This window comes from Chlorocebus sabaeus, chromosome 15, assembly GCF_047675955.1.
Source record: "Chlorocebus sabaeus isolate Y175 chromosome 15, mChlSab1.0.hap1, whole genome shotgun sequence".
In the NCBI taxonomy this organism is placed as follows: domain Eukaryota; kingdom Metazoa; phylum Chordata; class Mammalia; order Primates; family Cercopithecidae; genus Chlorocebus; species Chlorocebus sabaeus.
The window spans coordinates 52,275,202-52,293,129 of record NC_132918.1 but is presented as its reverse complement, the minus strand read 5'-3'; the positions used below and the strand labels follow the sequence as shown (position 1 = coordinate 52,293,129).

The 17,928-nt window shown below is 38.8% G+C and overlaps 1 protein-coding gene across 6 annotated transcripts in view; it reads right to left on the bottom strand.

Moving 5' to 3' along the window:
• PIK3CB (phosphatidylinositol-4,5-bisphosphate 3-kinase catalytic subunit beta) overlaps positions 1-17,928 on the bottom strand; it is a 183,726-nt gene that overhangs the window by 83,821 nt on the left and 81,977 nt on the right. For all 6 annotated transcript variants that reach the window (XM_073023562.1, XM_073023563.1, XM_073023564.1 and 3 more), the window contains 4 exons: positions 10,154-10,377; positions 5,229-5,408; positions 1,834-2,004; positions 594-671 (listed from right to left, as the gene is read on the bottom strand). In XM_073023562.1, the coding sequence (XP_072879663.1) occupies positions 594-671; positions 1,834-2,004; positions 5,229-5,408; positions 10,154-10,377 (653 nt within the window). The remainder of the gene's footprint in view (positions 1-593; positions 672-1,833; positions 2,005-5,228; positions 5,409-10,153; positions 10,378-17,928) is intronic.

Sequence of the window (17,928 nt, the reverse complement as noted above, 5' to 3'; positions counted from 1 at the left end):
GCATAAACACATAAGATCTATAGTTTTGGCTTAAATTTCACTTGCTGAAATTTAACATATCCATCATCACATATAGTTACCTTTGTTTTTTTGAGGGAGGAGTGGTAAGAGTACCTAAAATCTACTCTCCTAGCAAATTTCCTGTATAAAATATTATTAACTATAGTCTTCAGGTTGTACATTCGATCTCTAGAATCATTCAACCAAGATAACTCTACCTTTGTACCTTTGAATTATTTCTCTTAACTTTCTTCACAGTCTTACCCATCTATATTATATATTTCTTCTGTATAATACACAGAAGAAATTATAGATGTATAATACACAGAAGAAATATGTAATATATACTGGAAAAATAATGTCAATCTTTCCAGTAGATCTCTAATGATTCAAAAGTCTTTGAATTTTAAAAGGAAATTTTCCAATTTTAAAACAAAAATTCTCAATAGTCTTATAATAAATTACTATATTCTATATCATGTAATTGACCAATATGGGTAAAATTCAATCTCCAATGTGACATTACTGAGCATATCAGTGAGTTATTCAAACACTGGAGCAGATGGCAAATTCAAATCTTAGTGGGTACTCACTTTTACAGTTTCCTCTGTGTTAAGTTTATTTCCCTTAACCAAGACAATTTGGAAAGGGTTGTTATTTTCCCAAACATGCTGTAAAAGAATAAAACAAATACAAATTATTTTAATGAAAGAAATGAATATTCTATGCCAGCAATGCAACTGTCATCAGTTCTAATGTCTATTGGCAAAACTATGAAAATAGAGCTCTAAACTAACAACTGAAAGTCACACACACTAAATTAAGCATTATAACCCCAGCACTTGGCTTTCACGGCAAAACATAGGCAGCATTCCATTAATACTAACAGATATCACTAAATTAAAAAGCATTAACAAATAATAATAAAAGCTTTTTATAAATTGAGTTGATCATTTATATTAATATAGAAATAACATCAAGGAGCAGTTCAATATACAATTTGTGATGACTGAGTAAGTGTTAACTGTTCAAATAAAGACAAACTTAACATTTGCTTTATACAAATATATTACATTCTGAAAAACAATAGTGCCCTTCATAAAAGTTTAGTACTAAAAGAATTCGGTATTAAGAAGACAGACAAATTATACCAAAAACACTACCATAGTTATACTGCCGGGCGCGGTGGCTCAAGCCTGTAATCCCAGCACTTTGGGAGGCCGAGATGGGCGGATCACGAGGTCAGGAGATCGAGACCATCCTGGCTAACACAGTGAAACCCCATCTCTACTAAAAAAAACACAAAAAACTAGCCGGGCGAGGTGGCGGGCGCCTATAGTCCCAGCTACTCGGGAGGATGAGGCAGGAGAACGGCGTAAACCTGGGAGGCAGAGCTTGCAGTGAGCTGAGATCCGGCCACTGCACTCCAGCCTGGGCGACAGAGCGAGACTCCGTCTCAAAAAAAAAAAAAAAAAGAAATGAAATATACTGGTTAATTCAATTATGTCTGCACATCTAACTTTTCTACTAGAATGTCTCCAATTACTCACTGAAGTCCTATATTTAAATCAAAACCTCTAATTTGATGACATTTTTCTTCAGCAGAAAGAAACACCAAAAATATAAACGGCATATTTACATTTAATTGTAGCTTGAGTAAAAATAATAATATCTAGAAAGATAATTTTTAAATAAATGGTAATCAATTTTTGGCAAATATGCATTGGTTTTCACAGAAGGAGAAGTGAGCAAAGGAAATGTGTGTGAAACTTATGTAAACTAACACAATCACATACCTTTTGGGGTTACTAAAGGTTCAGAAATAAAACTTACAGAAATAATTCGCGTTTTCTTTGGTGGTAATGGAAGAGGAAGGTTAGATGAATTCCGATTTATGGCAGCCTCTATGGCAATCATTTCCTGTTCATACATTTTCTTGATCTTGCAGCATTCCACAAGTATAAAATGGGGCAGGGTCCTGTTCATTACACAGTTCCGGATATACTATAGGGGCAAGAAAGAGGAAGGTATTGATTTTCAAGCTGACACCTAAATCAATAGAATAAAATGAAGCTGAACAACACTATATCAAATGCACTGTGAAAGTATGTCTTAAACTACATATCAAGAATATCGAGAATATAAAAATAATTTTTTTTTTTTGAGACAGGGTCTATGTTGCCCAGGCTGGAGTGCAGTGACAAGATCACAGCTCACCGCAGCCTCGACCTCCTGGGCTAAAGTGATCCTCCTACCGCAGCCTCCAGAGTACCTGGGACTACAGGTATGCACCACCATGCCCAGCTAATTTTTATATTTTTTGTAGAGATAGGGTTTTGCCATGTTACCCAGGCTGGTCTTGAACTTCTGAGCTGAAGTGATCTGCCTACCTTGGCCTCCCAAAGTGCTGGGATTACAGGTGTGAGCCACCAAGCACAGCCTAAGAATATGAGAATTTAAAATCACCATACAAAAAAATAGTTATCATTAACTGAACACCTAAGTACCTAAAGAACTGAGTTAGATAATTATTGTATGTTACAGCTAATCTCATTACACTCATTTAACATATTAAAGAAATGAAACTCAGAAGGGTTAAGTTACACACCTAGTATCTGTAAAACCTAGATTTAAACCCACTTGTCTAACACTAAAGTCATACTTCAGCCATGCTTTCAGTTTCACTAGAAAAGCTGAATATGTGGTTCGCATGTGGCAGACTCACACTTTCTATGGATCCCTGAGACGGCCCCTTTCCATCACAGAGTTCTAGGCAAGTATTACCAGCTATCTTCCCAGCAAAAACCTACCAATCATCCCAGTTTGATGTTCTGTTTTATTTCCACAAAACCAGAATGACTCTCCAGAAGCATATAAGAAAAGGGGTGATTATTCATATTACCAAAGATTCCTAACAAAGTGAATAGGAATCCAATGTATTCCTCAGAAGAATGAATGTCCTATACAGATCTAGAGTGTGATTCAATGTATTGTAATTCAATTGAGAACCATTAAAAATACATTTTTGTCAAAGAAAAAACCTTCCAGAATGTCTCTCAGAAGTGATATTATGATAAATACATTCATCCAAAAACTTTTCACTATGAAAGATCCTTTTCAGCCAGGTGCGGTGGCTGACGCCTATAATCCCAGCACTTCGGGAGGCGGAGGCAGGCGGATCACGTGGTCAGGAGATGAGGACTATCCTGGCTAACACAGTGAAACCCCGTCTCTACTAAAAGATACAAAAAAATTAGCGGGGCGTGGTGGCGGCTGCCGCCTGTAATCCCAGCTACTCCGGAGGCTGAGGCAGGAGAATGGCGTGAACCCAGGAGGCGGAGCTTGCAGTGAGCCAAGATCGCGCCACTGCGCTCCAGCCTGGGCGACAGAGCAAGACTCCATCTCAAAAAAAAAAAGAAAAAAAAAAAAAAAAAAAAAAAAGAAAGATCCATTTCTCTCACATTCCTTTGCCTACACTGTATATTCTTTCTGTCTCTCTTTTGTACAGGGTATCTCCTGTCTAACCCTGCACAAAAACACATACATGCTTCTGTTTTTCTTTATAATAATAAAGGATAATGCTGGTAAAATATACATTCTCCTTTACATCTCTTAAGGTAAAAAGAAACGTTAAATTAAAGAAGCGGGAATCTACTTGAATGATGGCAGAACATGAAGAAAAGTCAGTACTTCTAGGTTGCCCACCAAGCACTTTTCATCTTGTTTCTTCTTATGGACTAGAGATCAATAGCTTACTATCGGAATACCACAACTCCCAAAGCTGTGCACTAAGTTATAACTGCTCCTAGACCTTACATGTACTGAATCACAAAAATTAAGGGCCACACCAGAAACCTAAGAACAGGTGTAACATCATGTTACCTGCTAATAAACTGCAGCTCCATATTCTCAAACACACATCACTTTATAATTGGCATGCCTATATCCCTCTTGTTTAAACAACGACAACAATAATATCACAAAATAACAAGATTTTCCTAAAATTCTGTAACTACTAACCTCTAACTGGGCACTTATAATAATATTCTTTACATGATGACTATTTTTTAGTCTCCAAGGTATTTCAACAAAAACATCTTCAAGTTACTTGAAGGCAAAGCCAAGGACCTAGTCGTTAAACAGTAGACCTTATGGGGGAGGGGTGCTATACCACACATAGCATATTTAAACTCAACTTTACTCCAAAAATAATCTGGGGCAATTCAGTGCTGTACAGAAGCATATTCTCAAAGAATTCTTAATTAAATGAAAATAAACAAATATATGAATGATTAAGAAAGGCTTTTGAGAAAGGTCAAACCTAATGCTTGCAAAATTCTTGCCATACATGGAAGTAACAAAAAAGAGGCAAGGGAAATTCCACGCATAAATATTTCAGACTGGAACTGAAAAGTTTTCCTTCACTTAGCTAATGGATAATCACAAATAAGTTTTTATACAATTCAATGGATGACCATTTAATCAATTTTTAAATACTTTACCTCCTCCAGAATATTTCACATTTATACCATATGATGAAATAGAAAGCAGCTATAACAGTGTTAAAAATTCATAATGATATAAGACAATAATTATAAGACAAATTGAAACAATCAAAACAGCCGAATGAGCCGGGCATGGTGGCTCACACCTGTAATCTCAGCACTTGGAAAGGCCAAGCAAGGTGGGCGGATCACTTGAGGCCAGGAATTTGAGACTAGCTTGGGCCAAGATGGTGAAACCCGATCTCTACTAAAAATACAAAAAGAAGCTGGGCATGGTGGCGCACACCTGTAATCCCAGCTACTCGGGTGGCTGAGGCACGAGGATTGCTTGAATCTGGGAGATGGAGGTTGCACTGAGCCAAGACTGCATACCGCTGCACTCCAGCCTAGGTGACAGAGCAACACTCTATCTCAAAAAAACAACCAAAAAAAAAGCCAAGCAGAATACAAACACATACATACACATATTCGTGTGTACAATCATTATGCTAAAATACATACATAACTGCAAAAAAAAGAGACAAAAACATGCCAAAATGGTAACAATGATTATTTCAGAGGTAAGTACTATTATAAATATATACTATTTAATACTGTATAATTTTCTGTATATTCCAAACGTTCCACTATGGGAACACATTTTTAAAATCAGAAATAAAAAAGTATATATATACACTCATAGACTTTTCTGGTAAATATAATTAATATAGTTAATATACATACCTGGAACTGAATTAGTGGATGATCACCAAAAACATATTCTACTCTCCCACTGACTTGCAACACATAATCATAGGGACTAACTTCATCTTCCTTCCCATGAATAGTCAAACGTTTTTGGATTGCCAATTCATTTACTTTGATAGGATTCATATTAGGAGATACTTGAAAGCTAAACACATCCTAAAGGGGAAGAGAGATGGAAAAAAAGCAGTAAATGTTATATTTATGCTGAAAAATCACTATTACAGTCACTATGTAATAATATGTACAAATGTACATAATATTTATATAGGTACATCCTTAACAAATTTTACATGGATGCATATTTAGAACGTAGACAAGTTTACTGAAAGATAAAGATTTCTAATAATCTGAAAGTCATCTTACTCTGCATTCATAGCGCACAGCTTCCACAGGTAAGATTAATATTTAACTAACAGTTACCATTAGGCATTTTCCAATGAACATCTTAGCTTCCTTTTTTTTTTTTTTTTTGAGATGGAGTCTCACACTGTCCCCTAGGCTGGAGTGGAATGGCGTGATCTTGGCTCACTGCAACCTCTGTTTTCCGGGTTCAAGCAATTATCCTGTCTCAGCCTCCCGAGGAGCTGGGATTACAGGCGTGTGCCACCACACCCGGCTAATTTTTTGTATCTGTAGTAGAGACAGGGTTTCACCATGTTGGCAAGGCTGGTCTCAAACTCCTGACCTCGTGATCTGCCGCCTCAGCCTCCCAAAGTGCTGGGATTACAGGCATGATCCACCGCCCCCGGCCACATACTTTCTTTAAAAAGTCACATAACCTGTGGCTATATTTTGTATATATATTTTTTAAAACTTACACATTTCTCACTGGTAAGAAGAGAGCCATACTTTATACTAATTAAACCATAAATTAGCAATTGTGTCCAATTTTAGAAACATGTAAATAGAAACATACAGAAATACTAATCAATGAAAAATGAAGATATAGCTTGGAATCGATATAGCATTACCAGATCTGTTCATCATAAGACTGAGTGGTACAGACAACACCTGAATCCTCTCATAATCTAGCAAGGTAATTTTCCATTATATGATCATATACTAACAATATAAGAAGCTATCTCCCAAAGCAACCAACTGCTACTCTGAACAACTAACTCACTGCTATTCTCTATACTGACCTGACATCAATTCCATAATATTTTCCACTAATTTAATTTAAATAAATCACCCCCCTGAATTTAAGATGTCTTAGATTCAAACTTTTCAAACCTAAACTTACTAAGTATTTCACATCTATTTTTTCCCAGTATTTTACTTATTATTCTGTGTTTTCTATGAGTTGGTGCCTGCCATAGACTGAATGTTTGTGTCTCCCCTGCTGGATTCATATGTAGAAACCTAATCTCTAATGTGATGATATTTGGAAGTAAAAACTTTGGGATGTGATTAGGTCATGAGGGCAGAGTCCTCATGAATGAGATTAGTGCCCTTATAAAAGAGACCCCAGAGGCCATGTACGGTGGCTCACACCTGTAATCCCAGCACTTTGGGAGGCCACGGTGGGCAGATCACAAGGTCAGGAGATCATGACCAGCCTGGCCAACATGGTAAAACCCCGTTTCTACTAAAAATACAAAAATTAGCTGGGCATGGTGGTTCACGCCTGTAGTCCCAGCTACTTGAGAGGCTGAGGCAGGAAAATCGCCTGAACCAGGGAGTCGGAGGTTGCAGTGAGGTGAGATTGTGTCACTGCACTCCAGCCTGTCAGAGTGAGACTCCAACTCAAAAAATAAAATAAAATAAATAAAATAAAATAAAATAAATAAAAAAAGAACTTAGAGAGCTTCATCTCCTTTTCTGTCATGTAAGGACATAGCAAGAAGACAGTTATGTATGGACCAGGAAGCAATCCCTCATAATGAACTAGTGCCTTGATCTTGGACTTCCCAGATTTCAGAATTTTGAGAAACAGGCCAGGTGCAGTGAATCACACCTGTAATCCCAGCACCTTGGGAGGCCGAGGCGGGCGGATCACTTAAGCTCAGGAGCTCAAGACCAGCCTGGCAAACACGGTGAAACCCTGCCTTTACTAAAAATACAAAAAATTAGCTGGGCGCGGTGGCCACTGCCTGTAGTGCCAGCTACTTGGGAGGCTGAGGCAGGAGAATCGCTTGAACCAGGGAGTTGGAGGTTGCAGTGAGCCAAGATCGTGTCACTGTACTCCAGCCTGGTGACAAAGTGAGACTCCATCTCAAAAAATAAAAATAAAAATAAAAAAAAAATAAAAATAAAAATAAAATAAAATAAATAAAATAAAATAAACCCCAGAGAGCTTCCTCTCCTCTTCTGCTATATAAGGACATAGCAAGAATATAGTTATATATGCACCAGGAAGCCATCCTCGTAAGACACAGAATGAACTGGTGCCTTGATCTTGGACTTCCCAGCTTCCAGAATTGTGAGAAACAGGCCAGGTGCAGTGGCTCACACCTGTAATCCCAGCACCTTGGGAGGCCAAGGCGGATGGATCACTTGAGCTCAGGAGTTCAAGACCAACCTGGCGAACACAGTGAAACCCCGCCTCTACTAAAAATACAAAAAATTAGCAGGGCGTGGTGGCGCCTGTCTATAGTCCCAGTTACTCAGGAAGCTGAATCAGGGGAATCCCTTGAACCTGAAAAGAGGCAGCTGCAGTGAGCCTAGATCACACTACTGCAATGCAGCCTGGATGACAAAGCGAGACGCTGTCTCAAAACAAAACAGAACAAAACAAACAAACGAAAAACCCTAGAATTGTGAGAAATAAATTTCTGTTGTTTATAAGCCACCCAGTCTATGGTACTCTGTTACAGCAGCCCAAACGGACTAAGACAGTGCCACATACATCAAAGAACACAGGCTAGGATGCTAGGAATCATTTTGAGAGGTCTCATGCCTCCTCTTTCCTCCTCAACCTCACCTCCCAATAAGACACCAATGACCTTATATCTTAACGGTCTTCCCGTATTTCAAGCAGTTGTTCAATATCACTTTCCATGACTTCATGAAATATTGTACCTTTTTTTTTTTTTGAGACAGGGTATATCACTCTGTCACCCAAGGTGGAGTACAGTGGCGCAATCTGGGCTCACTGCAACCTCCGCCTTCTGGGATCAAGCAATCCTCCCACCTCATCCTCCTGGGTAGCTGGGACTACAGATGTGCACCACCATGCCCAGGTAATTTTTGTACAGATGGGGTTTCACCACGTTGCCCAACCTGGCAACTCCTGGGTTCAAGAGATCCTCCCTGTTCAGCCTCCCAAAGTGGCTGTGTACCATCTCACCTGGCCAAGCCAGTGTTCTCAAGTTGAATTCTCATCACCCTTCATCAATAAATTCCCCTATTCTACCTCTCTTGACCACGCAGAATTCCTTAAACAGTATTGTAAATTTGACCTTGACATTTTAATGATACTCAAATCTTGACTTAAATTGAACTTCAGACTCAACGTATCTCAGGATTGAATGATGAATGGCATTTTTCCCTAGATAAACTTACTTGTTTAGAGAAAATGCCTGAAGGTAGAATCTTTTTTTCACATCTGTCCTAACAAACACTTATTAACATGTTGGCTAAAAGAAGGCAAAACTAGGTAAAATCAGAGAGAGACACCTGGATGAAATCCTGGTTCTACCACTGACTAGCTATGAGGACTGGCACAAAACACTAAACTTCTCTTCCTTTCAGTCTCTTCACTGTAAATGGGGGAAAGACAACAACATTTTGTAAGGTTGGTGTGGGAACTGGAGAATATATGAAAAATATACCATACCAGGAATTATGCAGGATAAGTGCTCAACACAGAATAAAGACTTACCCTGCATAATTGGTTGTTGTCATTGCTATGGTTATCGCAGTAATTCAAGAACAAAACAAAACATCCGGCTGGGCGTAGTGGCTCATGCTTGTAATCCCAGCATTTTGGGAGGCCGAGGCGGGTGGATCATCTGAGGTCAGAAGTTCGAGACCAGCCTGGCCAACATGGTGAAACCCCATCTCTACTAAAAATACAAAATTTAGCCAGGTGTGGTGGCAGGAGCCTATAATCCCAGCTACTCAGGAGGCTACAGCAAGAGAATCGCTTGGGCTTGGGGGGTGGAGGTTGCAGGGAGCCAAGATCATACCACCGCACTCCAGCCTGGGCAATAGAGCGAGACTCCATTAAAAAACAAAAAAAATCCTTGCATTTCTACCTTACTCTAATGCCAGACACTAGATGCTAGAATGACTATACTTGATACAAAAGTAGTAGTATCATCTAGTTTGTATAATTGCTCTGAATATTCAGAAATGGATGGGTTGTATATGAACTCTATTATAATGCCTACTTCCATATCATTAATTAATTCACATAGTCATAGAATGCAAATTTAAGAATATGGAAACAAAGAGACCATTTTGATTAGGGCTTTCATTCTACAGACAGGGGGAAAAATCACATGAAAAAAACATATTTCCAATAAGGAACACTATTTAGACCAGCAGTTGGCAAACTTTTTCTGTAAAGGACCAGGTTTGGCAAACAACATACAACACAGTGGTCTCTGTTGCATATTCTTTTTTCTTCTTCTTCTTCTTTTAAACATCCCTTTACAAATCTTTGAGGATTTTTTTCTTTTTTTAACATCCCTTTAAAACTGTAAAAACCAATTAAACAGTCCAGTTTGCCAATCCCATTCTAAATCACCATTCCACTGCATCAAAAAAGATACATGCAAAGAATATCACTTTAGACTATTATACATAATACTAAATACATTTCCATCTGAAATCTAAAATTGTTCTTTCTAATAGTGTTTGCTAGGTAAGTGAGAGACACTTCTAAAAATGGAGCTGTATTCAGGTAAAAATGAGAAATGTATTACAAAATATTTCTTAAAAAAACATAATCCTACCTGGCAGTTTTCAAAATGAATAGCTACAATGAGCTTTCCCCCATAAAGTTTATCTTCTAAGTTTTCAGGGATGGATGGTTCATGCTCCGGTGGATATGTTTGTTTTAGCCAGTCCATCCAAGACAATCCCACAAGTGACAGGATCTTTTCCTCGCTGAATTTGCGCATTTTTCTTCGAAATTCATTTACTTCAGGATCCTTCAAGGAATCAAATTCATGCAGACCTAAACACATTTTTTAAAAGTGTCATTTTCAGTAGCTAACAATAACAAAAAAGAATATAGAAAGAATACAAAGTATATTCAACAAAAACTAACTTGGATCTTGGATGCTTGGCTTTTATCAAGCAGATGAAACTATGGAGGAAAATACCATGAAAGATCAAAAAACCCAGATAAAACAATAAATCTCATGTACAGAAGACAAACATACAATTATATTTTTAAAAAAATACAACTCAGAACCTCATAAAGAAATGTAGTTTGCTTACCAGTTTTACAAAGTAATTCACAATACATATTTTAAAGCCACACATAAAAGATTCATTGTTATTTACAAACCAAGTATTAATAAATCACATTTAAAATAGCTGAGAAAGACTAAGAATCTGAAAAACAGTTTCAATACTGTATTAGAAGAAAACTAAGAATCAAGTTATTATCTCACCTAAAACTTGATATACTATGGGAATGGCTATGATACACAGGGGCAGAGGGAATGTGGAAAATCTCTGTATCTTCCTCTGAATTTTGCTGTGAACCTAAAACTGTTCATAGTCTTTAAAAAACCAAAACCAAAGAAAACCTAGTATACTTAAATTTTATAGACTGAATTTTCACTTCATTCTGACTTTTAAATGGTTATCATATATTGTATTAATCAGTCAAAAATCCCATAAACGTAAAATTGTTCTTTATTGTTTGGTTGACTCTCAAACAACATGGTGGTTGTGGCACCAACCCCCACAGAGGAGAAAATTCACATATAACATTCATTCATTCATTCACTGAGACAGAATCTTGCTCTGTTACCCAGGCTGGAGAGCAGTGGTGTGATCACTGCTCACTGTACCCTTCATCTCCTGGGCTCAAGTGATCCTTCCACCTCAGCCTCCCAAGTAGCTGAAATTACAGTCACAAGCACATGCCACTATGTCTGGATAAATTTTTAGTAGACATGAGGTCTTGCCATATTGTCCAAATTGTCTTGAACTCCTGGGCTCAAGCAATCCTCCCACCTCAGTCTCCCAAAGTGCTGGGATTACAAGTGTGAGTCACCATGCCTGGCCCACATGTCACTTTTGACTCCTGAACAACTTAACTACTAATAGCCTACTTACGAGCAGAAGCCTTACCAACAACATAAAGTCAGTTAACACTTATTTTGTATGTTATATACGTTATATACTGTATTCCTAAAGCTAAATAAAATGTTAATTACTCCAGCTCTCTTCTGATTACAAAAAAAGAAAATGTTATTAAATAAATCACGAAGAAGAGAAAATATATTTACTATTTATTAAGAGGAACTGGATCATCATAAATGTCTTCCTAACTCATCATCTTCACATTGAGTAGGCTGAGGAGGAGGAGGAGGAGAGGTTGGTCTTGCTGTCTCAGGGGTGACAGACGCAGAAGAGTGAAGGAGGTAGAAGGTGAGGCAGGAGATGCAAGCATACTGTAGGTAACTTTACAGATATACGTCATAATTTCTGACTTCTTTGCTTTTTCATTTCTGTAAAAGATGTTTATCTGTATAGTATCAATCCTACCATTGCTTTAGTTTCAGTGCTGGTATCACAGAAGGGGCCATATTATAAAAGAAGTCAAAAGCAATCTTGAATAATTAGAAGCCTTCTGTCAGACTGCTGCATGTGAATTTGTTTTCAGGCACTGTTTAATTCTATATCATCTTCCTCATCATCTGGCATTGGTTCAGAATCACTCATCTCCATGAAGTTGTTTTCTGTTAATCCCTCTCGTGTGGTGTTGATTAGCTCTTGGATTTCTCCATGATCTGTATTTTGAAACCCTTCACCACCACTGCTGCCTTTTATGCCATATCCAAAATCTATTTCATAATTTCCTTGATTGGTTCTGTTGTAAATCCTGTGAACTCATGTACAATATCGGGACAGAGTTTTCTCCAACAGGAATTTACTGTTTCAGGTTTGATAGCTTTCACAACTTTTTCTACATCAACGATGGCATCTTCAATGATGTAATACTCCCAGTCTTTCATGATGTTTAACCAGGTTCTCTTCCATAGAGTACCATGAGTAATGAGCCTTAAAGGTCCTTATGACCTCCTGATAGGCTAAATTAGAGATGTAGAGTTTGGGGGTAAGTAGACCACTTTGATGCTTTCAGTGTTGAACTCAGGGGGTTCTGGGTGGCCACGAGCATCATCCAATATCAAAAGAACCTTAAAGGCAGTCCTGGCCGGGTGCAGTGACTCATTCCTGTAATCCCAGCACTCTGGGAGGCTGAGGTGGGCGGATCACGAGATCAGGAGATCGAGACCATCCTGGCTAACACAGTGAAACTCCGTCTCTACTAAAAATACAAAAAGTTAGCTGGGCGTGGTGGTAGGCGCCTGTAGTCCCAGCTACTTGGGAGGCTGAGGCAGGAGAAGGGTGTGAACCCGGGAGGTGGAGCTTGCAGTGAGCTGAGATCTCTCCATTGCACTCCAGCCTGGGTGACAGAGCAAGACTCCATCTCAAAAAAAAAAAAAAAAGCAGTCCCTAGGCTGGGTGCAGTGGCTCACGCCTGTAATCCTCCTGTTATCCCAGCACTTTGGGAGGCCAAGGTGGGGGGATCACTTGAAGTGAGGAGTTCGAGACCAGCCTGGCCAACATGGGGAAACACCGTCTCTATTAAAAACACAAAAATTAGCCAGACATGGTGGTGTGTGCCTGTAATCCCAGCTACTTGGGAGGCGGAGGCAGGAGAATCCCTTGAACCCAGGAGACAGAGGAGCCAAGATCACACCACTGCACTGCAGCCTGGGCGATACAGTGAGACTCCATCTCAAAAAGAGGCAGCCCCCTTACTGGCAAAATACTTCCTGACTTCAGAACAAAGCACTGATGGAACCAATCCAGAAAAAGCATTCTCATTATCCAGGTCTTCTTGTTGTACAACCGAAAGACTAGCAGCTGGTGTTTCTTTTTCCCTTTGAGGTTTGGGGGTTAGCAGCTTTATAAATAAGGTGTATCACAAACCAGTCTGCATTTGCATAAAACAGTAGTTAGCCTTCCTGTCTTAAATCCTGGTGCTGACTTCTCTTCCTTACTAATAAATGACCTTTGTGGCATTTTTTTTTCTCCAGAACTGGGCACTTTGATCTACATTAAAAACTTGTTCAGGGCCAGACAAGGCAGCTTACACCTATAATCCCAACATTCTGGGAGGCCGAGGTAGGAGGATTCCTTGAGGTCAGGTGTTCGAGACCAGCCTGGACAACATAGTGAGACCTCATCTCTACAAAAAATTAAAAATTAGCTCGTCATGGTGGCGCATGCCTGTAGTCCCAGCTACTCAGGAGGCTGAGGTGGGAGGATCACTTGCCCAGGAGGGCAAGGATACAGCCTGGGCAACAGAGTGAGATCATGTCTCAAAACCAAAACACCAAAAATCTGTTCAGGCAGGTATCCTTTCTCCTCAGTGATTTTTCTTTTTTTTTTTTTCTTTTTTTTTGAGATGAAGTCTCACTCTGTTGCCCAGGCTGGAGTGCAGTGGCCGGATCTCAGCTCACTGCAAGCTCCGCCTCCCGGGTTTACGCCATTCTCCTGCCTCAGCCTCCAGAGTAGCTGGGACTACAGGCACCTGCCACCTCGCCCGGCTAGTTTTTTTGTATTTTTTAGTAGAGACTTGGTTTCACCATGTTAGCCACGATGGTCTCAATCTCCTGACCTCGTGAGCCGCCCGTCTCGGCCTCCCAAAGTGCTGGGATTACAGGTTTGAACCACCGCGCCCGGCCTAGTGATTTTTCTTAATGGCATCTGGGAACTCATCTGCTATTTCTAGGTCAGGAAAAATAACTTCTCCTGTTACCTTGACATTTTTTTATGCCAAACCTCTTTCTAAAATTGTCAAACCATCCTTTGCTAGCATTAAAATTGTCCTGCACTAGACTCTTCACTTTCTTATTGCTTTGTCACATAACTTTGCCTTTTCTTGAATCAGAGTAGAGTCTATAGGTATGCCTTTCTTATAGTAATCCTGCACCCACACACAAGCTGCATTTTTAATGTGAGATTAAAAAGGTGTTTCACAGAAAGTGCAAGGTTTAGCACCTGCTGACATAGCTGCAGCAAGAGTTTCACGAATTTGCTTTTTCACAATGGTACTTACACTGGATTGATTTATCTCAAAATGGCAGGCAACCACAGCTACAGACCTCCATCTACAGTACATATCAAGGTATTCAGCCTTTTTTTTTTTTTTAAATAAGGTATTTGCAGGCACAATCACAGCACACTAGTACCTAGAACTCCTGGGCTTCTGCCTCAGCCTCTGCACCCAGCTGCATTCAACTTTTCCTTATAATATCATGACTTTTCCCTGTTCTTAGAAGTACTTCCAGGATCACAAGTGGCATTTTGTATGGGTCCCACAGTGTTATTCAAGGTTTGCAGTATTCCAGTAAACACAATTAAAAAAATACACGAGAACTGGGAGAGATCCCTTTTTAACTGCAATATGCAATTTACTAGACAGAGGAACTGCTCAAGTGGAGATGATTAGAGTTACATGGCATTTCTGAGCATATACTCACAACACTTAACCTCACCACAATAGCAACAGGAGGTGGCTGCAAAATTATTACAGTAGTATATAGCATGTACTACAATTAATTTTATGCAGTTATGATTTAATACTGTATCTTTACATTTGTTTGTACTTCTTTCAACTGCAAATGGTACCATGTATGGTTGTCTAAATGTCTGTGTATGTAAGTTTTGAATTTTTAACTTTTTATAATAGATTTATGTGTATTTTATGGTACTAAATGATAAACTAGTATCTACATACACATGCATTTATTACATACTTAACTTTTTAATTTTTTCACTATTTCTAGGGTGCGATTCGTCTGCAAGTTTTTTCAAATTGTCACAAATCTCAAAAAAAGTTTCAATATATTTACTGAAAAATATCCACTTATAATTGGCCCTGCACAGTTCAAACCTATTGCTGAAGGATGGGCTGTACTTAATTTTTAGTCACTTCTGTCATTAAGACAATTATATACGACAACTTTTTCAAAAACTTATGATTATTCCAGTAAATAATTTTAGAAATCTAAAAGAATGAATTGGCATATGTAAATGTTTATGTGTGCACTAATTTTTACCTATCAGGTTAGCACATATTTTAAAATTTGATAATACCCTGTGCTGGAAAGGGTAGAGAGAAAAAGGCATTCTAGTATAGTTTTGGTGAGAAACTACATTGATATGAACATTTTAGAGGGCAATTTTGTAATATTTACTAGAAATCATTCACACACACACACATCCTTAGACCTCACAATTTTATCAATCGTAATCTCAACCTCAGAAATTTAGGACCAACCAAGAAAGCCAAGTATACTACCCCAACACCAATCATATAAGATGCCTTGCTTCTAGTTAGCCCACCTCCAGCTCCCTGCTGCCAACAATTTCCCATCAGGCATCTCTGAAACCTTCCTTTTTTCACTGTAAAGCTTTCCCACTCCACTGCCTGCCTCTGAGTCTCTGCCAAACTCAAGTTCTTTTACTATAGCAACCTCTGCATAAATAGTCTCTCTTCTCATCTGAGTGGTCTTTGTTTATTTCTACAAACCTATCGATATACTATCAATACATGAATATTTGCTGCAGTTTTTTTATAATAATTAAAATGTAATCTAAAGGCCATCATTCAGGACTGGTTAAATAAAGATACATCCATATATCATTATACAGTGGTGCAGGAGATAAAAATACAATCAATCTTTGTGTGTTTAAGGGCACTAGATTTTTTTTTTAAGTAGGTAGAGAATGGGTCAGGTAAAATCCCTTTTCTGCAAATTTAAAAGAAAGAATATAGAATATGCATTAAGTTCTTGTTTTGGATACTTGAGATGACTCTATTGCTACAGTGGTATTTTGTAGTATTAGAGAGGAATGCACAGTGAGGAAAGTTACGTTTTATTCCATAAAATTAATCTGTACTACACTATTTGAACATATGCATGTCAGTAACGGTTGCATTGTCTTCTTTTTACTTTTATGCACTGAAAACAATAGTTGTTATTTCAAAAATATATCCTAGAATCAATTTTGTGGTATTAACTACAAAAAAATAAAACACAGCAAAGGTATAACACAGCAAAGGTAAAATGATTTCCTGGATAGTTTTAGATCTGGAATAAAATACATTACTCTAAATTAGCTACGAATGGACTGTAATTTGGGTGGACTGGCTGAAGCATTTTAGTGCACTGTTAATATTCATTCTATTCACAGGCAATAGGAATTACAGGTTAGGAAAGGGAAATAAGTACCCAATAATATATACATTTAACAAAAATCACATGCTTTATTTCCCTTAATCTACTACAAATCATGTTTAACCCACCTTCTAAATGTCTCTCAACTCTGTCCACTTCTCTCAGTTCCTGTAACCATTAACCAAATCCTGGCCATCATCACCCTTCCTTTGGGTTACATCATTTTTTCACTAATTTCTCTACTCAAATTCTTTTTTTTTTTTTTTTTTTTTTGAGGCGGAGTCTTCACTCTGTCACCCAGGCTGAAGTGTAGTGGCTCGATCTCGGATCACTACAAGCTCCGCCTCCCGGGTTAGCGCCATTCTCCTGCCTCAGCCTCCCGAGTAGCTGGGACTACAGGCACCCGCCACTGCACCCGGCTAATTTTTTGTATTTTAGTAGAGACGGGGTTTCACCGTGTTAGCCAGGATGGTCTCGATCTCCTGACCTCGTGATCCGCCCGCCTCGGCCTCCCAAAGTGCAGGGATTACAGGCGTGAGCCACCGCGCCCGGCCTCTACTCAAATTCTTAATCCCTCCAATCCACTCTTCATTCTACAACCTAAATAATCTTCCTAAAATGCAAATTTGTCATGTTACTCCCCTACTGAAATTTCTTCAATAGCTTCCCAAGTGTTCTTAGTAGTAAAGCTCTACTTTTTACATGGCCTGCATGGCACTGTATGCTCTGAAGATGGCTACCTCTCTAGTCTTCCCTAGTTGTCCTATCTGTCCCCCTACACCACCCATAATCAATTTCTTTTCCTTGAATAGGCCATTCTTCACATGTGCCATTTCTTTTTGTTTTTTCCTTTCTCCACTTCTCTTTACCTGCCAAATTCCTAATCAGCATTGATGGCTCAGTTTAGGTGTACATATTCTAAGATGTCATCCATGATTCACCTAATTGATTTAAGGTGACTTTCCTTTTCAAAAGTTTTGTTTTTTTATTAATTGGCAAATAATAATTGCATATATTTATGAGGTACAATGTGATAAGTTTTTTTGTTTGTTTGAGACAGGGTCTCACTCTGTCACCCAGGCTGGAGTGCAGTGGCATGATCACGGCTCACTGGAGCCTCAACCTCCGGGCTCAAGCCAAGTGATCCACCTCAGCCTCTCAAGTAGCTGGGACTACAGGCACACACCACCATGCCTGGTGTGTTTGTTCTATTTTTTGTAGAGATGGGGTTTTGCTATGTTGCCCAGACTAGTCTCCAAATCCTGGGCTCAAGTAATCCACCCACCTCGTCCTCC